The 23,162-nt window shown below is 47.2% G+C and overlaps 1 protein-coding gene across 2 annotated transcripts in view; it reads right to left on the bottom strand.

The window, feature by feature from the left end:
• The window catches only part of CDH4 (cadherin 4), a 756,000-nt gene that overhangs the window by 170,156 nt on the left and 562,682 nt on the right, over positions 1 to 23,162 (bottom strand). For both annotated transcript variants that reach the window (XM_035121942.2, XM_060277334.1), the window contains exon 5: positions 7,526 to 7,681. In XM_035121942.2, coding sequence (XP_034977833.1) covers positions 7,526 to 7,681 — 156 coding nt within the window. The remainder of the gene's footprint in view (positions 1 to 7,525; positions 7,682 to 23,162) is intronic.

The following is a 23,162-nucleotide window of genomic DNA, read 5'->3' as shown; positions in this document are numbered from 1 at the left end:
CTCTGAGTTATTTCTAGACAGTTATTTATACCTCACTCTTTGGCTTGCAGAGCTCACAGAAGAGCTTCACAGAACACCCATACAGAACACACACAAACATCAGAAAGCTCTGTGGAGCAGCAGTCTAAAATAGAAATACAAAAGATGGCGGCTGCAGCAGCAGCAGCAGCAAAATCTGAAACAGTAAAATCCTGTTGAAAGAGGAAAGTTTCGGCTTATAGTGAAAGAAGTCCAGAGAGTGAGCCTGGCTGTGGGGTCTCCACTGGGAGGGCTTTACCTGAAGGAGCGTCCTGTATACCTGAAGGAGCGTCTCCACCCCTATCATTCAGCCCGGACACTGAGATCCAGCACCGAGGGCCTTCTGGCGGTTCCCTCATTGCGAGAAGCAAAGCTACAGGGAACCAGGCAAAGGGGCCTTCTTGGTAGTGGCACCCGCCCTGTGGAACGCCCTCCCAGCAGATGTCAAGGAAATAAGCAACTGTTTTACTTTTAGAAGACAACTGAAGGCAGCCCTGTTTAGGGAAGTTTTTAATGTTTGATGCTGTATTGTTTTTAATATTCGGTTGGAAGCCGGCCAGAGTGGCTGGGGAAACCCAGCCAGATGGGCGAGGTAGAAATAATAAATTATTATTATTATTATTATTATTATTATTATTATTATTGTTATTATTATTATTATTATTATTATTATTATTATTATTATTTGGCTCTGCCACCCAAAGTTTCTGTCTCTTGTGAGCTGGTGGCCTGAGATGATGGCACAGAAAGCTATGCCTAGCAAGCAAATCCTGAGACCAAGGTAGGCCTGGGAGATACTCTTTTCCTCAGATGTCATTACATTCAGGGCTTTTGTTCAGTCGGAACTCACCGGAACTCAGTTCAGGCACTGCTCAGGTGGGTGCCATTGCAATTATAAGAGAACAATGGAGGCATCCATGCTGGCACTTCTTTTTCTAGAAAAATAGCACTGATTACAAAATGACTACTAGAATATCTCTTTCCTCTGAACCTTGTTTTACTACCGTGGAAGGAGTTTCTTTGGATGGAGGAACATTCAGTCATGTGAGCCCCTACATGCAGTAAGAAGTGGCCCAGCCCAGCCACAGGTTTGCTAACTGAAGGTGAACTTGGTCTAGTCATAATTGGTTGGACTTAAGGGGGTTGTCTCTAGTCCTCTTCCCTTCACTGCACTACTGTGATGAGAGAGAAGACATTATGGAATTTCTCTCAGCCTGGAAAACTGCACTTGAAGGCACCCTCAAGGGACTCCAGGGATCATCTAGTCCAACCCCTTGCAATGCAGGAATCTCAACTAAAGCATCCATGACAGATGGCCATCCAATCCCTGCTTTACAACCTCCAAGGAAGGAGAGTCCACAACCTCATGAGAGAGTCCATTCCACTGTCAAACAGCTCTTACTGTTAGAAGGTTCTTCCTGTATTTAGAGTAGACCCACTAAATTAAATCACTGAATAAGATGAAGCTGTATTAATTTCAATAGCTCTACTCTGAGTAAAAGTTGGTTTAATTCCACCCTAAATTTCTATCTATACATATAAACAAGTAGATGTAAATGTTATGTAAATCCATATCTTTTTTTAGTTCTCTCTCTCTCTCTCTCTCTCTCTCTCTCTCTCTCTCTCTCTCTCTCTCTCTCTCAGTAATGCATGAGAAGCTGGTAATGTGTGTTGTATCTTTGGTTCCAGAGATCTCCCTCCAACATTCATTGAAGATTGAAGTATTGAAGATTTTGCCAACAGTTCTATTCCAAGCAAATTCCATTACACATCAACCAAATTAATTCGAAAATTACTCTATTCCCCCTTGGTACACACAAAAAATGAGGTTGGTGTTAATTAGAGAAATGGATGATGAACACGGACAATTAAAAAAAATACACACAATGATATAATAATTGTGATCACGAAGCAGTGCAATTAGGTTAAAAGGAAAGCATTTGTTGAAAACTAGGGATGGAATTAAACAGAACTCTGATTAATATCTACACTAATTCTGAGTTTAATTGATTTGGAAATTGGACACCGAAAGGCAACAGTAGGAGGATGCGGATCTCTGCATGTTCTCAAAGAGGGTTTATGTGAATCTGCTAATCTAGGTATCTTCATTGCATTTCACGCCCTCCAAGTGTCTCTATTTCCCAGGAACAGTTCCAGGTTTACAGAAGCTGTCCTGGTTTCTAATTTGATCCCAGAACATCCCTATTTTAATTGGAGAAATGTTGAAGGGTATGGAGTTCTGTGACCCCCCAAGCCAAGGAGATAAATAACAATACAACCTTTAAAAGACGCCTGCTTCTTGGGAGAAAAGCAATGACAAACCTAGACAGCATCTTAAAAAGCAGAGACATCACCTTGCCGACAAAGGTCCGTATAGTTAAAGCTATGGTTTTCCCAGTAGTGATGTATGGAAGTGAGAGCTGGACCATCAAGAAGGCTGATCGCCGAAGAATTGATGCTTTTGAATTATGGTGCTGGAGGAGACTCTTGAGAGTCCCATGGACTGCAAGAAGATCAAACCTATCCATTCTTAAGGAAATCAGCCCTGAGTGCTCCCTGGAAGGACAGATCGTGAAGCTGAGGCTCCAATACTTTGGCCACCTCATGAGAAGAGAAGAATCCTTGGAAAAGACCCTGATTGAGGACACTAGGAGAAGGGGACGTCAGAGGACAAGATGGTTGGACAGTGTTCTCGAAGCTACGAACATGAGTCTGACCAAACTGCGGGAGGCGGTGGAAGACAGGAGTGCCTGGCGTGCTCTGGTCCATGGGGTCACGAAGAGTCGGACACAACTAAACGACTAAACAACAACAACAACAACACAACCTTTAGAAGACATCTGCAGGCAGCCTGAGCTCTGTGAGCGCAGCTTTGAAGTGCAGTGTGTTTGAGGACTAGGACAGGCATCCCCAAACTGTGGCCCTCCAGATGTTTTGGCCTACAACTCCCATGATCTCTAGCTAACAGGACCAGTGGTCAGGGATGATGGGAATTGTAGTCCAAAACATCTGGAGGGCTGAAGTTTGGGGGTGCCTGGACTAGGACATAGCAGGGAAACCAAAATGCTTGTTTACAAAGCTATTGTATTACCAACTTTACTGTACGCTTGTGATATATGAACCACTTATATAAGCCATCTCCAACTCCTCCTCGAAAGATTCCATCAAGGCTGTCTCTGAAAAATTTTGTACGTTGCTTGGGAAGACAGGCAAACTAATGTCAGTGTACTGGAAGAAGCAAAGATCACCAGTGTTGAAGCAATGATTGTTCAACATCAACTTCATTGGATCGGCCATGTTGTGCAGATGCCTGATTATCATCTTCCAAAGCAACTACTCTATTCTGAACTTAAAAATGGAAAGCGTAATGCTGGTGGTCAACAAAAGAGGTTTAAAGACTGTCTCAAGGCAAATCTAAAAAAATGTAGCATAAACGCTGACAATTGGAAAACACTGGCCTGCAAGCACTCCAGTTGGAGAACAGCCTTTATCAAAGGTGTCATGGACTTTAAGGAAGCACAAACTCAGGGTGAAAAGGAAAACAAGCTAAGAGGAAGGCATGTTTGACAAACCCTCACCGTGATCAACTCCTACCTGGAAATCTATGTCCCCACTGTGAAAGGAAGTGTGGATCCAGAATTGGCCTCTATAGTCACCTAGGGACACACTGTTAAGACTGTGTTCATGGAAGACAATCTTCCTTGGCTACAAGGGATCACCAAAGAAGTTGGACCCCCTGCAATGCAGGAATCTCAACTAAAGCATCAATGAGAGATCACCTTCCTCTGCTTAAAAACCTCTAAGAAAGGAGAGTCCACTGCCTTCTGAGGGACTCCGTCCCACTGTTAACAGCTTTTACTGTCAGAAAGTTCTTTCTGATGTTTAGTCAGAATCTCCTTCCTTGTAACTTGAAGCCATTGGTTCAGGCCCTACCCTCTGGAGCAGGAGAAAACAAGCTTGCTCCATCTTCCATGTGACAGCCATTTAGATAGTTGAAGATGGCTATCATATCTCCTCTCAGTCTCTTTTCCAGGCTAAACATACCCAGCCTTATGATTAAATGATTTTAATGTATTGCTAGAGAGCTAAACTCAAGATTTATGATTGAAGGAAGTTCTTTTTGGAATTATAAACTCAACGTTTTCACCCCTAGCCATGAATATATCATAACGAGATAGAGGCAGCCATTTCTAAGCAAGCTTGAAAGCCATTGTCTTAACTCAGTATACTTATTAATGAACGCTTTTTAAAAAGTAGTCCCAGGTCGCCGAAAGTCGTCATTATGACAGATAAAGTTATTTCTTTTGGACTGTGAGTTTCTAATGCTGGAATCCTAATGACTCCATCAAAGGCATTATTCTGAGACCATTTTCCCCAATTATCCCCCAGTTATAATGGTCTGCCACCAGTGAAACATTACTGACATCTCTGAAGCAGCACAAAGCCCAAGTCTCAAATATTCCTTTTGCTTCATATTTCGCCGGGATCACTGGAGAAAATAATTGCTTTTGTTCAAGGAGGATAAAATAACTTTCCCTTAGATTCCCCTCTAACCCCGGGGAAATCTCTTCTTCCCTCCAGCTAAAGAGGTAATATAGTTTAGCCGTCCCTCCACCTCTGTCCACAAGCAATGCCAACAGAGTTAAATGTGTGACAAAGCAAACACAGCTTGGTGGGATCAGTGCTTGCCATGGAACTCTTTAAGAAGATGAAGTCACTGCAAGATATCTTTACAATTTCAGAGTTACTTGATTGCATTCATTTGGAAACCCATTTGGCTCAGAGGCTATGCTCTGTGTCCACCCATTGCCAGCACAGGAGGCCAAAGGCTTCAGATATTTTCTGGGATTCACAGGAGGTCACCCAGTTTGTAGGATGCAGACAGGTCTTTGCATGCATGTGTGGGAAGCAATAGATTTTGAGCAAGGGCTATCGCTTAGTGGTAGAGTAAATTCCTGCATTCAAAAGGTCCTGGGCTGGCTGCAAGCTCATTTCTAGACCCAATTCAATGTGCTCAGTTTAATGTTTAAATCCTTGAATGACTCAGGCCCCAAATATCTGAAAGGCCACCTCCTTCCCTATGGACCACCACCACGAAAATTCATCAGGATTTTAGTGCAAATGCTCCTAATATTGTATGCAATATTGCCTAAATATACTCATTTTTGCAAAGCAATTTCCCCCAATGCAATGCATGTCTATATGTTACTTTCAGTAATATATGCATTTGTATGTACAGTTTTCTCTAATATATGTGTTTTCTACACATGTGGCTGGAGAACTGCACTGCGAAGAGCACATTTCAAAGGGCGGCTATGCTTCTCTTTGCAAAATGTGAATTAGGTAGGTTTACCTTGAAATGCAAACTGAATTGAATTAATCCCCCATCCCTATATAATGAGGATCTCTCTTACAGCCCCTGTGTAAGAAGCAAACCTTGCCCAGGTGGCTCTGATTTCCAGAAAGCAAGCTGACTATTTTCTTCAGACTCTTGTATTTCTTCAGGGAAAACACAATAACCTGAACTCTGGTGTACTGAGATTGTTGAAGCATATGAATGTTGGGAATGGGAAGACGGAGAGGGCTGGACAGAATTTAGGGTGCCAGATGGGCAGGACAGGATGTTGGCAAGACATTTTGGCTTGCAAGAAAATAGTAACAGGTTTCCAGTATCAAGTGGATGAGGCACAAAACTTTTGGTAAGGTTTTTGTGAGTCAGTGGTTGATAAACTTGTGATTACTAGAGCAGAACTGAAGGATGAAGACAGAAGTATAGTGCAAGACAGGAAAGGGAAAAAGCTTTTGAAAAATGCAAGTACACAGATGCAAGTTGCAATAGCTGATTTATAGAACATCTGCCTTGGACACAGGAAGGTCCCAGGTTCAATTCCTGGCATTTTCAGGTAGTGTGGGAATGGCTCCTATCTAAAACCAGTACTGCTGCTGCCAGTCACTGTAGACCAGGCATGGCGAAACGTGGCCCTCCAGCTGTTTTGGGACTACAATTCCCATCATCCTTGACCACTGGTCCTGTTAGCTAGGGATGGTGGGAGTTGTAGTCCCAAAACAGCTGGAGGGCCAAGTTTGGCCATGCCTGCTATAGACAATCCTTAGCAACGTGGACCAGTTTTCTGACTCAGTGTACAGTGGAACCTCGGTTTATGAACACCTCGGTTTACAAATTTCCAGTTTACGAACGCCGCGGACCCATCTGGAACGGATTAATTCACTTTCCATTACTTTCAATGGGAAAGTTCACTTCAGTTTATGAACAGACTTCCGGAACCAATTGTGTTCATAAACCGAGGTACCACTGTAAAGCAGTTCCCTATGTTTCTAAATGTCAGTGGAAAAACTGGGCACGCCCTAAGCCTTCTGCATATTTTCTTTCTTTCTTTCTTTCTTTCTTTCTTTTTAAAAATATTTGCAGCCATCAAATTCTTGGCTCCAAAGTGAATGTAATAAATGAATAAATGATTAAGGAAATTTTTAAAAACCTGCAAAGCACTTCAGATACCAGACATCTCATGCAGGCAACCTAGAGAAGCCTGATACGCACATATGGGCTTCCTATGGGAGGCCATGCAACGTTTAAAAAGAAGCAACAAGTGTCATGATTGCTACATGAGACATTTTAGTAGATAATACTGATCGCCACAGATCTTTCTCTAAGACAGAGGTGGCAAAGGGGATCCAGCTAGAAGGCAGGATCCTTATCTCCCCCACCTCTCATGGGCCAAGTTTGACAGGTTGTAAGGAGCTACAATAACCTCATATCACAATGATCCCTTTTTTTTTGTCCATTTGGACAATCAGGTGATCACTGCGGCTTGAAAAGTACAAATCTGCTTTGGCCCAGCACATCTTTAGCTACCCCACACCTGGTGCCCTAGGGGAGGTGGCTGTGGTTTGGTGAAAACAGTCTGGCAGGTCAAATGGGGAGGCCTGGAGGATGTAATGAGGTTCATCACTCCTGCCATAAGATGTCATTCTGGTTATTTATCTTGCAGAACAAGCTGCCTTGTTCCACTGGTCTGGATGTTTAATCACCAGCTCTGGTCAGGAGATCTGACCTATGAGGAAGGGATTGCTCTAGCACAGACCCATAGTAATGTTAAGAACTGGTCCTTAAGCTAGTTTTGTCCTCCTCCCTCCCTTTCATTTTTCCTCATGTGCCAGAGACTCTCTTGGAACTGATTTTGAAAGCTGCTCTGAGAACCATTTTTTGGGGTGGGTGGGTGGGTGGGGTAGAGGGCAGGGTAGAAATAAACCAGGAGCTCACTTGTTTTCAGCCTTTCCCTCGAATAATTTCTAAAACACAACTGTTGCCCTGCCCTCATGCCCCCAGTTAGGAGCTGACGGATTGGTTTTGGTGCTGTCAAAACTGTGTATTCTATGCTTAATTCTGATTGAGATGTGCTTTGAGATTGTCAGCTCCAACCAGAAGGTAAGAGAAGAAAAGATCTGAGGGCTGAAAGCCCCACGATACTAGAAGCTGCATACTTACGTGGTAGGATGCCCTTTCTTCTCTATCCATCGGACGGGTCACGTACATTCTCCCAGACACAGGGTCAATGTTGAAGACTTCCATAGGTGGCTGGTCAGCTCCCACGCCAGTGATGCTATATCTTATGTGGATCTCGCTGTCCTTATCCGAACGTATCTGAATAAAACATGAAAGGGAACCATGAGAGAGCTTGGAATGCAAGGCAGGTGGGAAAGAAAGTTCACGGGTGACATGCACACAAAGACACACAAAGCTTTCAAGAGTAGAGAAAAGTAGCCTATTATTCTACACACATGTGGATTTAGGCAGGGGACAACTCAGCAACCTATTCACAAAAGGCCAAGGAGATGCTTGTTTCAGGAATCTTCCCAACATCTTCTGTGACACAATGCACGCTGTGTGCTTACGCATTTCAGCCATGTGTGGACTCTGTGTTACTTATCCAAGCCCCTGAGATCACAAACAATTTCTGTGAGATCCACAAGCCACTGGCTCATGGACCCCATGGCTTGCATCAGTAATAGCGCCCAGTGGATTCCAGAAAGGCAAATGGGAATTTGGGAAACAAAAGATGCAGTCACTGCCAGACTGGTCTGTTTTAACAATCTGTGAAAATGCACATACACAACCTATTTATCTGATCATAATATTTGCATGTTGCCTGCCCTAAAAACCATATTATCAGGGCAGCTTGCAACAAAGTAAGAAGCAAATTAAAACGGCATACAATAAATCAATAAAACCTGTGAAAACAGCATATCAAGAAACCATAATACAGATATATAAAAAAGAAGAGACAGATTATGAGACTTGGGAAAATAAAAATGGCATCAAGGTAGATGCTGGGTAAGCCTCTCTGGACATGGGTGTAGACAGGGGGGGCAGGAGGGGGCAGCTGCCCCCCCCCAGAAGCAAAAAATTATTGTATTTTACAGACCATAACCAATACTTTGCCCCTCCAAAAACTGAAGTGGAAAGGGCTTTGCTTTAGCAAGAGCAGCTCTCCACTTGCTGGGGGCGGGAACACAGCTGTAACAAAAACACATCAAATAAATAAAGCAAAGTGGCTACCGGTACTTAAGCAGTTAAGACAATGGAGCAGAATATCCCTTCAGGCAAGGTCCACCCTATTCACCCTATTGTTATTCAGTGGGAGTTGTTAATGGGCATTCAGGGATCGCATTAACAGTTCTATTGGCGATTTAATGAGGTTGCAGAGGATTCAATTTGACTAAGGTGGCCCTGCAAGGCTAAAAGGAAGTGAATAAGACGGGGGGGGGGCTGTAGCTTTGATAGACACAGTGATGTTTATAAAAAGCAGTGGTGTTCCAGTCTGCCCCTCCTCCTGCATCTGTATACTGTAAATCAGGGGTGGCCACCTCCCAAGAGACTCTGATCTACTCACAGAGTTAAAAACTGGGAGTGATCTACCCCCTTTTGGGGGGTTCAGGTCAAAGCTGTTGAGTTTTTTTAAGGAAGGGAAGCCCTGTTTTGGGGGGTTTAGGTCAAACTTGTTGAGCTTCTTTTAGGAGGGAGGGAGGCCCATTTTTGTTTAGGGCTTCAGGTCATAGTTCAGCTTTTTTTAGGGAGGAGGAAAATTTTGGGTGAGCTTTTTTAGGGGTGCCAGTGATCTAGCAGTGATCTACCACAGACATCCAGTGATCTACTGGTAGATCACAATCTACCTGTTGGACGTGCCTGCTGTAAATCAAGCAGAGAGAAAGCTGCTTACAAGGCTCCTGTACAGGTGTACCGGTATCTTCCTCTTGCTGCAGAGTTCTAGCATAACAGCGTCACCCAGAGGCACCCACAAATGTGAGTTATCCCTCTCTCTATTCCTTCCTTTCCTCCCTCTTCCATCCTCAATAAAATACGGGGGGGGGGGCAGATAAGCCCCACATAGAAAGCCCATCAACATGGGGGGGGGGAATGACTCTTTAAAATACAGTATTTGCCAGTAATTTTTTTTTGGGGGGGGAGGCACCTAGGCCTCTAGGAGTTGGCTGCTATGCCTAGGACAATTCAAGAAAGCAGAATCATGCATATGCTATGGTAATATATCAATAGAATCATGGAATTGTAGTCGGAAGGGACTACAAGGGTCATCTAGTCCAACCCCCTGCAATGCAGGAATTTTCCCCCAATGTGGGGCTTGAACCCACAACATGGTTGAAATATAATGCTGATATGCAGCAACGCCTCGGAGCCATCGAGACTGCGGCCCTGTCTTGCCTCGCCCTCGCCTGCCCTGCCACCCCCTCTCCCCTGCCCAACCCTCCCATCATCTTGCTGCAGAGTTCCAGCTTCACAGCATCACCCAGAGGCACCCACAAATATGAGGTATCCCTCTCTCTATTATTCCTTCCTTCCCTCCCTCTTCCATCCTTAATAAAATACTGGGGGGGGGCAGATAAGCCCCACATAGAAAGCCCATCAAAATGGGGGGGTGACTCTTTCAAATACGGTATTTACCAGTAATGTGGGGGGGGGAGGCACCTAGGCCTCTAGGATTTGGCTGCTATGCCTAGGAGTAGGACAATTCAAGAAAGCAGAATGATGCATATGCTATGGTAATATATCAATGGAATCATAGAATTGTAGTCGGAAGGGACCACAAGGGTCATCTAGTCCAACCCCCTGCAATGCAGGATTTTTCCCCCAAGGTGGGGCTTGAACCCACAACATGGTTGAAATATTATGCTGATATGCAGCAACGCCTCGGAGCTGTCGTGACTGCGGCCGTGCCTTCCCTCGCCCTCGCCCGCCCTGCCACCCCCTCTCCCCTGCCCAACCCTCCCATCATCTTGCTGCAGAGTTCCAGCTTCACAGCATCACCCAGAGGCACCCACAAATATGAGGTATCCCTCTCTCTATTATTCCTTCCTTCCCTCCCTCTTCCATCCTTAATAAAATACTGGGGGGGGGGGCAGATAAGCCCCACATAGAAAGCCCATCAACATGGGGGAGATGACTCTTTCAAATACGGTATTTACTAGTAATTGGGGGGGGGAGGCACCTAGGCCTCTAGGAGTTGGCTGCTATGCCTAGGAGTAGGACAATTCAAGAAAGCAGAATGATGCATATGCTATGGCAATATATCAATAGAATCATAGAATTGTAGTCGGACCACAAGGGTCATCTAGTCCAACCCCCTGCAATGCAGGAATTTTTTCCTAAGGTGGGGCTTGAACCCACAACATGGTTGAAATATTATGCTGATATGCAGCAACGACTCGGAGCCGTCGTGACTGCGGCCGTGCCTTGCCTTGCCCTCGCCCACCCTGTCACCCCCTCTTGCCTGCCCGACCCTCCCGTCCTCTCCAGCCAAGCAGGGTAGCCGCTGCCGTTGCCAGCCCCAGAAGCACAAGGTGGCCGCTGCCGCCGCTGCCGCCGCTGCCGCCACCACGATGTTGTCAGGCCAGCTGGCCCTGTAGCCCCGCCCACGTTCCCACTTTGTGGCCCCGCCCCTGAATGATCATGGCTTGCCCCCCCCCTAGTTTTGATCCTGGCTACGCCCTTGTCTCTGGAACAGGTATTCCACTGCTGGAGTGTGACCACCGAAAAGGACCATTTTTTAAAAAGGATCTGCTGCACATCAGATGGAAGGAGCACCCAGAGAAGACGGAGCCATTCAGAGAATAATTCACAGTTTCCTTTCTTTTCTTCATTGCACAAAATGGCTATCAGCCCTGATTTTTCAGAAGCAGTATGATTCTGAATTCCAGTTGCTGGAAATTGGAGATGGGAGAGTCCTGTTTGGCTCATGTCTTGCTTGTGGCCTTCCCACAGGCATCTGGTTGGCCACTGTGAGAATGCAGGATGCTGAACAGGCCAGGCCAATTCTGAGCACAGTTCAAAGTGTTGGTGTGGACTTTTGAAGCCTTGGCCCTGTACACCTAAAGGAGCACCTCCACCTCCATCATGCAGCCTGGACACTGAGGTCCAGTTCTGAGGGCCTTTGTGGTGGTTCCCTCACTGTGAGACATGAAGCTACAGGGAACTAGGCAGAGGGCCTTCTCAGTAGTGTTGCCCACCCTGTGAAATGCCCTCCCATCCTATGTCAAACAACTATTTGACATCTTGAAGGCAGCCCTGTTCGGGGAAGTTTTTAATGGTTGATGTTTTACTGTGTTTTTAATATTTTGTTGGAAGCTGCCCAGAGTGGCTGGGGCAACTCAGTCACTACCCTCATCCAGGAGGGCTCTTATATTCTTAAAATAGATTTCTACCAGTAGAGAAGTTAATACCGGTAGTAGATGAGGTGCTGACACAAACTGATAGATGGCTTTGACTCAGGGTAAGAAAGAGGAGATGCACCACTCAACATAAAAAGAGGACCTATGGAGACATGGGTTTGTTTAAAATGTGCCTATGCTAATTTATCTGTATAGGTGCAGATTTAGAAATTAATTTTGTTCTTTAAATGCAATATCTTTCACCATTGTCTGCTGTGTCCAGGCAGCATAAATACCTTTCTAACTTTCTCTGCTTGTGTGCTGTGGGACAGTCCCTCAAACAGGGGACCCCCTTCAAACAGAAGATTATCCGCTGTAAAGTAGGACATTTTGCCACCCTGTTTCGACTGCGCTTGCAGTTCACCGAAAGTCAGTTTCAAGGCCACCTCTGCCACCCCATTCATGCATATTTTCCCAAGGAAAATAACAGCAAATGAACAACAAGGTGACAGCAGTCATGAAATTAAAAGACGCCTGCTTCTTGGGAGAAAAGCAATGACAAACCTAGACAGCATCTTAAAAAGCAGAGACATCACCTTGCCGACAAAGGTCCGTATAGTTAAAGCTATGGTTTTCCCAGTAGTGATGTATGGAAGTGAGAACTGGACCATAAAGAAGGCTGATCGCTGAAGAATTGATGCTTTTGAATTATGGTGCTGGAGGAGACTCTTGAGAGTCCCATGGACTGCAAGAAGATCAAATCTATCCATTCTTAAGGAAATCAGCCCTGAGTGCTCACTGGAAGGACAGATCGTGAAGCTGAGGCTCCAAAACTTTGGCCACCTCATGAGAAGAGAAGAATCCTTGGAAAAGACCCTGATGTTGGGAAAGATTGAGGGCACTAGGAGAAGGGGACGACAGAGGACGAGATGGTTGGACAGTGTTCTCGAAGCTACGAACATGAGTTTGACCAAACTGCGGGAGGCAGTGCAAGACAGGAGTGCCTGGCGTGCTCTGGTCCATGGGGTCACGAAGAATCAGACACGACTAAACGACTAAACAACTAAACAACAAAACAATAAGGTCTGCAAAGATAAGTTCATTCGCGTTTCCAGCCACCAGATACAAGACAGTAAGTAGGCCGGTTGAGACGCAACTGTGGCAACCTTGACCTGCTATCGCTCTGCAATCTGAAGTTTATTTTCTGATCAGCAATGTAAGGGAGTTCTTGTAAGATCAGGACTGTTTCTGAAAGGGGTAAGAGAGGTGCAAGGTACAAGGGAGAAACAAACCATCTTGACACTCCCTCAGCTTCAGAGAAAGCCACTTCCGCGCCTGCGACGGAAGTGGCGTTGTGGGCCGACCGACTGCACCACCGCGTAGGGGCTGCGAGTTCAGCCCCTACGCGATGGTGGCTTCCCGCCTGCGTCATCCCCGACCAGCCAATTAGAACGGTCGGGGCGGAGCCGGCAGATTTAAAGCTCCCCGCAGGCGGGAAGCCGGCCTCTTTACTCCTTTGTTCGCCGGAGCGAACAGTTCACTGCAGCTTCAACGCGGTTCCCTTTTTGTTTTTGGATCTTCCTGCTAGGAGCAGTCGGGCACCGTTTATTTAGCGCTGTACCTCGGATCCTTGGCTGTATTTCTCGGGGCGCTCGATTAGAGGCAGCGGAAGCCAGCAGCGATACCGCTGATCAGCTGTTCCTGGCTACCGCCCACCAGCTGTTTTTTCGCCGGAGATCCCGAGGCTCCCGCGGCGGTTCCAGTGCCTCGGCAACGTACTAGCAGCACCTCCGCCACAGCGTGGTGTCCTGCTACCGCCCCCAGCTGTTTTTGTCGCCGGTTCCGAGGCCACCGCGGCGCTTCCGAGGCCACAGCAGTGCCCAGCAGCATCTCGGCCATCGAGCGCTTGCGGGAGAATAGCGCCAGCCAGCTGTGGATAGGGGAGCGACGCAAGAACCGGGTGAGCGACCTCCGTTTTCATCCCCCCTCTTCCCGGTGGTGTTCTTAACAGGGTTTTCGGCCTTTTCAGCGGCGGTTCTCGAACTCCTTGCACTGGGTGCCTTAATTTTAGCGGCAGCCGCTTAGAATTCTAGATTGCTTCCCCCTTGCTTTTTGCTCTGCCGTAAATAGCTCTTTTAGGGAGGGTTGTTTTGATCACGTGGCCCCGTCGGCCATCTTGAGTGGGTCTTTTGATTGGCATCATTATCCGGGCGGCCATTTTGTGCGGGGACATTACCAGGCGGCCATTTTGTGTGTGGCCACGTGCGTCCGCTGGCGGCCGCCATCTTGTGTAGGTCAGTTGTTTTGTTTGCTTTGTTTTGCTTTAAAACGTCGCCTCTTCCTTGCTGTTGTTTAAGTGTCTCTATTGCCAAGGTTTCCTTACAGTCACAGTTTCACGTAAAAATAACTCGCCACAGTTATTAATAAGTGAATAATATAAAATAAAAATAAACCCGGGTTTCCTGCCTTGAAGTAGCTTTATGGTGGGACATTTCATTCTGCAATTGCAAAAGGGTTTGCTTTGCCAAGGTTTTTTTTCCTTGCTTTACTGTAATAAGGTGGATTTGTCATTGCAATTACATTGTGCTGTTGATTACAGGATTAAGTGATAGTGACCTGGGTTACGTGGGGAATTAATTTGCAGTTTATAACTAAACTCGTTTGTTCCTCCCGCTGGGACAAGCCAACGCGTAATTAGAATCATAGAGTTGGAGGAGACCACAGGGGCCATCCAGTCCAACCCCCCCACCAAGCATTAGCTGAGTGCTGGCCAGTGGCGTATCTAGAAACAACTATTTAGGATCATAGAATCATAGAGTTGGAAGAGACCACAAGGGTCATCCAGTCCAACCCGCTGCCAAGCATTAGCTGAGTGCTGGGACATTAGAGGTAATCTGTTCAGCGGAAGGCTGAAAGTTTTGCTGAGCTGAGTTGCTTTGGTCCTAACTTTCTGGTTATATAAATAGCTCATGCGTCCCACTGTGGTGAGGCATAGCAATTATATACTATAATAGCAATAAACCGGTAACTTTGCAATTATAGGCCCGTATATATATATATATATATCCTTTAAGACAAATAAATAGATAAGCAAAATAAATAAATATTTATAATTAATAATATTTAGATAAATAGGGAAATAATAATAAAATAAATAAGCAAATTACAAATAATAATAATAATAATAATAATAATAATAATAATAATAATAACAATAATAAAGGAAATAAATAACCCAGAGTACAGGTGATAAGCTAACTACATAACTTAGTGTAGCTGCAATCTGATAATGGCACCCAAGCGTGTGCGAGGTTCGGCCCCCTCCAAGAGTCCTGCAGCTCAGGACAAGACGGAGGCCTTGGTTCGTGTGGTCTCCACTCTTCAGAAGACCCAGCTGGATGTTTGCAAACAGCTGGCGGCCATTGCAAAATCTCTGGCCCCCGCGGCTGAGGCCACACAGGATGATCCTCGTGGGTCGCAGGTCGAGCCTGCCGAGTCTCAGGATTGTATCCTAGACACTTGTTTTTCAGAGGGCGGGTCGCCGGGCACCTCGGCTTCCTTATTTGCCAGCTCTAGCTCTGAGCTTGGAAGCTATGCGAGCCAGGCCCCACGGACACGGGGGCAGAAGGCGCGTTCCAATGCCCCCAACGCCCAAAGTCTGGGGGACAGGGCTCAAACAGCAGGCTCGCCCGGGCAGTCCTCACAGTCTATTACAGGTCTTCAAGGGGCCCAGCCCGCGCAACCGGTGGTGCAACGGGAAGCTGGGTGTTCCGATACATCAGGGGACGATGACAACTCCAGGCCGGCGAGAAGTGGCGAAGCGGCGTCGCGGGACGAAGAAGGGCGGCATCGGAGCGGAAAGGCGAAGAAGAAAACCGACAAGCGTAAGAGAACTAGGGATGACGACTCCGATGACTCAGGTACGTCCGACTCAGATGGTGAGATCCCAATGGAAGACTATTGGGGGATTGCGGAGGACCAGATGGGTCTTCCTTTGTGGGTGCATAAGAGGAGAGCCAGCACCCATCGTAAGGGATTCAAGGGGACGTTAGAATGGAGGGACGGTGCCTTGATACCAGACTCAAAGTATTCTACCAATTCAGACACAGATATCATTCTAGGATCCCATTTATCAAATAAAACAAGGGAAAAAATCTTGAATGGGGATTTTATAGACATTTTCACCCTGTTACCATTGTCCCATACACTGGGAAAGGGCGAAAAGAGAAAGGAGTATGGCAGGCGCAGACATAGGACACCACGGGCTGACCGCACCTTCGAAAATTGGCTGGATGGAATGCATATTTGGATCGCAGTGATAACAGCTGCCTATCCAAAAAGGGCAATGCACCTTATGGCCTACATAGCTGATGTTAGGATGGCCTACAGGATGGCTGGGGAGGCGGCTGCGCTGAATTACGATGAAGACTTCCGTAGGAATGCTTCGCAAAACCCAAAAACCCGGTGGGATCAGCGCCACCAGCATTTTTGGAGCAATCACGTAGTCCCATATGTAGAAAGGAAGCAGACGGATCCACCTAGGTCCGCCAGGTTTGAACCCAAGAGAGACCCGCGACGCAGGGTTTGCTGGGAATATAATAAGGGCCTTTGCCAGCGACCCAACTGTAAGTACTCCCACGAATGCGAAAAGTGTTTGGGTCAGCACCCGGGAGTTTCATGTTTTAAAGGGAGGCAGTCCTTTCGGGGTGCCAGGGGCAACTCGCACCAGGGCCCCAGAAATACCTCAGGTGCCCCCCAAGGATCAATCTCGGGGACTAATAAATATTAATAGATCACTCGCTCTGGCCCACTCTCCTGTAAAGCTTCACCCTCTGAAACTACTGCTTGACTGTTACCCCAATAGAGATGCAGCAAAATACCTTTGGGAAGGGTTTTCAACAGGTTTCCGTATTCCCGTGCGTACCCCACCTAGCATGGGTGAACCCCCCAATCAAAAATCCATTAGGGAAAGGCCAGATATAGCCACTAAGAAAATTAACAAGGAAATCTCAGCAGGACGTGTGGCTGGCCCGTTCGCGTCGCCACCGATACCTGATCTCCACATCTCCCCATTGGGAATAGTCCCTAAGAAGGCGCCCGGGGAATTCAGGCTCATACACAATCTTTCCCACCCGATAGGCAGGTCAGTCAACGATGGAATACCCCAGGAGCTGTGCACGGTAAAATATGCCTCATTCGATCAGGCGGTGAAGTTAGTAAGGCAATTTGGCAAAGGGGCGTTAATGGCTAAATGTGACATTGAATCAGCATTTCGCCTACTCCCAGTTCACCCGCGGGACTATAGATGGTTGGGTTTCAGATTCAATGAGGCATATTTCATCGACAAGGCCATGCCGATGGGTTGCTCCGTGGCATGCGCCGCGTTTGAGGCTTTTAGCACATTTCTAGACTGGGCCCTGCGCTTTAGGACAGGTCTTCCAGGGGTCTCGCATTATCTGGATGACTTTCTCTTCGTGGCTGGGGCTCGCAGTTCCGACTGTGCAGGCCTTATGCGGGCCTTCTCAGATCTCGCAGAGGAATTAGGGGTACCATTGGCTGCTGAAAAAACCGAAGGTCCCGTCTCATGCCTTACGTACTTGGGCATAGAACTGGACACGGTTGCACAAACCTCACGCCTGCCGTCAGAAAAACTACTTGCCCTCAAGGAGACCATTAGGCAACTCATCCCCCTTAAAAAACTTACCCTTAGGCAAATGCAATCACTACTAGGACACCTCAACTTTGCCTGCAGGGTTATTTCACCTGGTCGCCCATTCTGCCGGCGCCTAGCTAGGCTCACGGTAGGCCTAACAAAACCTTTTCATAGGAAGCGGCTCCCCCGCGGGGTCAAGGCCGATCTTGAATCCTGGCTGGTGTTTCTTGAGAGCTACAACGGGGTGTCATTATGGCAGGACACCATGTTGCTGCGGGCTGATTTCCAGGTACAATCCGACGCGGCAGGTGCTTTAGGTTTCGGGGTCTACTTCAGAGGTAAATGGTGCTCGCAGCGTTGGCCGGCCAGGTGGCAGGGTACGGACATCACACGCGACCTAACATTCTTAGAATTTTTTCCTATAGTAGTAGCCGTGCACTTATGGTCCGAAGAATTCAGGAACCGACGGGTTTGCTTCAGAACCGACAACCAAGCGGTGGTCAGCGTCCTAACTCGGCAATCCACGCGGTCGATGAGGGTGTCTTCCCTCCTACGCCACTTCGTATTACTCAGTTTGCAGTTGAATATGCATTTTTCTGCCAAATTTGTGCCAGGGGTCAATAATAACATCGCAGATGCTCTGTCTCGCTTCCAGATGGATCGCTTCCGATCATTGGCACCGGAGGCAAGCCAGTCGCCGGAGCCGTTCCCGGAACACCTATGGAACCTTGGGAGCGAGAGATCCTAAAGGGAGTATTAGCTTCCGTTGCCCCGTCTACACTGAGCTCGTATAAACGGGCTTGGTCAGACTTCACTAAGTTCAGGCAGAAAGAGTCCACCGCTTCCCTTCTGGGCCCACCGACCCCGGGGGAGGTCATGCAGTATGTAGTGCGCTTGAGGAACCTAGGGCGCGCACCACAGACTCTTAACATTCACACAGCAGCCATCACATTCTTTTCAAAATCACTCTATTTTACAGACCCGTGCGACAATTTCCATTTGCGTAGAGCTATGGAGGGCTGGCGCAGGCTCCAGCCGCCTGCCAGCGACCCTAGGCGACCCATTACCTTTGACATGTTGGCTCAGGTACACAGGCAGTTGAGGTCCCTCTGTTGGTCCAAATTTGAGGCGCGCCTATTCTCCGCAGCTTTTTCGATAGCGTACTTTGGAGCGCTCAGAGTGGGCGAGGTAGTATGCGAGGACTCCCCCCTGGGCATCACACGCGGCATACTCATGCAGGACGTGTCATTGGCTGACTCCCAAATGCAGGTGCTCATACGCTGCTCCAAAACGGACCAGAGGGGAAGGGGCGCGACTATTAAGCTCCCCGCCACTGGTTCCCCAGGTCCATGTCCGGTGAAAGATACCAGACGGTTTCTCTATCTCCGGCCCCCCGGCCCAGGCCCATTGCTTATCCACCAGGATGGCGCCAGGCTCACCCGCCACCAATTTACCAGGGTTCTGCGCAAGGCCATTGCCTCCTGCGGCTATAATCCCAATCAATTCTCTGCTCACTCTTTTAGGATTGGCGCAGCTACGTCAGCCATGCATTTGGGCCTTTCATCCGAGAGAATTCAGGACTTGGGGAGGTGGAAATCGAATGCGTACAAGAGGTATATTCGTACATAGCATCGACGGGGTGGCCTGGCTGATCCCCGGTTGTCATTCTTTATTTTCAGGTTCTCGGATCGTGCGGGTCTGGATAGCCGGGCATAGCATAGTCCATTGGGCTCGGGAAAGGGCCATCGAGGTGGGCCTGGGGAACGGGCTGGGCCTTCCAGAATTCGTCCAGGTGTCTTGGATTGCGAGGAGAGGCATGCTGTGGGACGAGTTTCTGCCGGCAATACAAAATCGGGCTGCTTCGCTCGGCTACCCTGACCTACTGGTGGTCCAGCTTGGAGAGAATGACCTTGCCTATCGCAATGCCGTGGACTTAAAATTACAAATATTCAGAGACTTTGATACCCTTTTGGACACCTGCCCGAGGATGTCGCTGCTTTGGTCCTCCTTGCTTGAGAGGCGCAGTTGGCGCGATGGACGTTGCCCTATCGCCCTGAACAGAGCCAGACGGCTCCTGAATTCCTTCGTGATTCGCAGAGTCCTGTCTTTGAATGGACGTGCCATTTCGCATCCTACTTTGAAACAGAGCGAAGCAGCCCTTTATCGTTACGATGGTGTGCATCTGTCGCCCAGGGGCAATGATGTTTGGCTTGGGAACGTAATAATGGGAATCAAAGATTGGTTACGTGTTAGAGAATTTAATTAGGTGAATAAGAGAGGAGGATCACGGCCCCTTAAACAGTATAGGAAGTCCCTAAATAATCCAATTAATCTTAAATTATTGGTTAAGGCATGCGAGCGGATTGGCGGCGAGCCTAGGGGGGCTCGAGTGGCGGTTAGGCGTTGGAAATTTGCATAACAATAGAAGGAGGAGGGGCAGATTACGTCAACGGCTGCCCAAATTTGGAGAAGTAATTCCGTTAAAGGATTCCGGGGGCGTCGCTTGGTCCTGAGCCTGGAGTTGCCTGGGCCGTAGGGCACGCCCCTTCGGTGGCCACAGGGGGAGCTCTAGTAGATCTACATCGCGGGGCTCCTTTCTGGTGGTTAACTTCTCAAGGACTCCAACACACGGGTTGGAGTCGGATATAGTCTGTTAGGTTCCAACGCCTAAGCCAATTCCGCTCAACATGCTTATCAATAAAGTTGTGGCCTTAACCACCCAATTAAATCTTATTCTCTGTGTCACGAGTCTTGATTATGTGGGAAGGAGGGACATTGCCACACAAAGCCACTTCCGCGCCTGCGACGGAAGTGGCGTTGTGGGCCGACCGACTGCACCACCGCGTAGGGGCTGCGAGTTCAGCCCCTACGCGATGGTGGCTTCCCGCCTGCGTCATCCCCGACCAGCCAATTAGAACGGTCGGGGCGGAGCCGGCAGATTTAAAGCTCCCCAAAGGCGGGAAGCCGGCCTCTTTACTCCTTTGTTCGCCGGAGCGAACAGTTCACCCGCCCACCCACCCCTTAAAAAGAGGTAAGGGGACGCTGCTATGGACGGGAGTCGGTTGCCTGGTTAGTCAGCGGGCCGGGTAGGACTTTTCCCATACTGGGCTAGCCATGATGGGTTTTTCGCCTACCCCGTAGCATGTCGTCACAACTTAGGTTAGGCGGTTAGGCGTTGGAAATTTGCATAACAATAGAAGGAGGAGGGGCAGATTACGTCAACGGCTGCCCAAATTTGGAGAAGTAATTCCGTTAAAGGATTCCGGGGGCGTCGCTTGGTCCTGAGCCTGGAGTTGCCTGGGCCGTAGGGCACGCCCCTTCGGTGGCCACAGGGGGAGCTCTAGTAGATCTACATCGCGGGGCTCCTTTCTGGTGGTTAACTTCTCAAGGACTCCAACACACGGGTTGGAGTCGGATATAGTCTGTTAGGTTCCAACGCCTAAGCCAATTCCGCTCAACATGCTTATCAATAAAGTTGTGGCCTTAACCACCCAATTAAATCTTATTCTCTGTGTCACGAGTCTTGATTATGTGGGAAGGAGGGACATTGCCACACAACAGTCTGGTGAGCATCATGGTGACAAGCAAATGCTCTCTTTGACACCCCCCCCCCGCCCAGATTTATGAAAGGAAGAGTGTGGAGGGGTAGGGAAAGAGATAATAGAAGCCCACTTTACAGCAAAATAAGATTGAAACGTCACATCTCGATGGCAGCCGCTTTTCGGGGGGGGATGTGCTGATGAAGATGCACATCCATGTGCAACAGGCACAAAGGAGATGGCTATATTAATAAATAAATAAAAGAGCAAGCAAGCAGGCAGGCAGGGAAACAGAGTAATTCTGCTCTGGCTGAATGGAGGCAGCTATGCAGGTAGAGATGGCAGGAGCAGAGGTGAGTCAAGGAAGGGATGTAGGATTCCTGCTCTCCGTCACTGGTGTCTTTTAACTTCAAAAGCTATCAACCATTAACTGATCAACATATTTTTATTTTTTAAAAAATGTGTTCTCAGTGTCTGCTAAAGACTTTTCATTCATTTAGGCAAGCCTAGCCGGATACGTAACGTTAAGATGTTATTTTATTTTATTATCAGTATTTTAAAAAACTTCTGATTTTACTCATAATGTTTAGGTTAACTTGTTTTTATAAATTATTTCTTAATGAGCGCTTTGTATGCTATGTAAACAGCTTAGAGGTTATGGATGATTAAGCGTTATAGAAATCCTGCTAAATAAATAAAAATAAATCATATCATTTGCCTTTTAACTAATTAATCAATTGGTGAGAGTGGATGCTACCCAAACTTTAGTAGAAGAGTTTTTATGAGATACTGAAGGATTTTAAAGATAACATTCAGCTTCATAAACATGAGCTTCCATTCATTGTTCAAAGAAAGAGCATCTTTCATATTTTGTTTGTCATTTCCCACTGTAGTCTCACACCAGGAATAAAATAGTTCCAGTAATTAAGAACTGTGCTCTCAAATCATCACCCCATTGATTAAGGGCCCCAGTGATTCATTAACTAAAACTTAGCTGATTGATCTACTGATTAAGCCACTTGAATCTTGCAACCTTTGTTATTTATTAATTACACCTGTACCACACTCTTTCTCAGAAGACCCCTAAGGGCCAAGCCGTATTTAACAATAACTGGCATAGGGTGGGAGTTCAGACCAAAGTGACGGCAGGGCTTTCATCCCTTACCCCACTGCGGTCCCAATTGGAAATACTTCTCCTCGTGCAAGTTATTCGCAATGGGAGGAAAGCATCCATTAGACAGACAAAAGAAATAACTTCTTCACACAATGCATAATTAAACTAGGGAACTTGCCTCCACAAGAGGTGGTAGTGGCCACCAACTTGGATGGCTATTAAAAGAGGATTAGACCAATTCACAGAGGGCAAGTCTATGGATTGCTACTAGCAACACTTGCTATGTTCCACCTCCAGTGTTGGGGGGGGGGGACATCCTTCCTGAGTGCCAGTTGCTTGGGAACCACAGGTGTGATGTGTGCTGTTGTGCTCATTTTCTGCTTGTGGGCCTCCCATATGCATCAGGTTGGTCTCTGTGAGAAGAGAATGTTGGTCAAGATGCCTCTTTGGCTTGATTCAGCAGGCTCTTATGTTCCAGCAAAAAATAAATAAATGAGGCTTTCAAGTTTATTATTGTTTGTGTTGTATTAGCAAAGATGAAGCCAGAGAATGAGGCCAGCCTAGTATTCTCTGCTGATTCCAAGGTATAGAATGAATCAACAGTTAAGGGAATAGCTATGGGAGGCCGTCATGATGAGCTCTTGAATGTATTTCTATAACACCACTGATGGGTCAAAAACCATTTGGAGGGCAGAAGGATCTGGCTAGGACAAGACTCTCATTGGTGCAAGGGGAGGACAGATGAAAGAGAGTCATAATGGAAGCTGAGGTCGGTTTCTAAAAGCAGCCAAGGAATATAATGCAGGCAGTAAATGCTGAGGAGTCAGAGAGATGCTTGCAGAAACAGTGATGTGATGTTGGGACTTAGACAAACCTGAATGACTCAATAACAGGGTCTTTTCATTGTTTTGTTTGTGGTGGGCTAACCCATGTGAAAGGCATTGAAATCCAGGAAGCATTGTGCTCACCCTCAATTGCCATCATTGTCCTTGTTAACTGCTTTGCATGCAGAATGTCCCAGCTCCAATATGCAGCCACATCACCATGCTGCAATCTTGCAGAATCCTGAGATCTTTTTCATATGTTGTACTATTGCCAAGCAGGACACACACACCTTCCTCTACACCTGGTGCATTTCATTCCCCTCCCCTAACGG

Source organism: Zootoca vivipara, chromosome 7 (assembly GCF_963506605.1).
Source record: "Zootoca vivipara chromosome 7, rZooViv1.1, whole genome shotgun sequence".
Taxonomy (NCBI): domain Eukaryota; kingdom Metazoa; phylum Chordata; class Lepidosauria; order Squamata; family Lacertidae; genus Zootoca; species Zootoca vivipara.
This window is presented reverse-complemented; position numbering and strand designations above follow the sequence as displayed.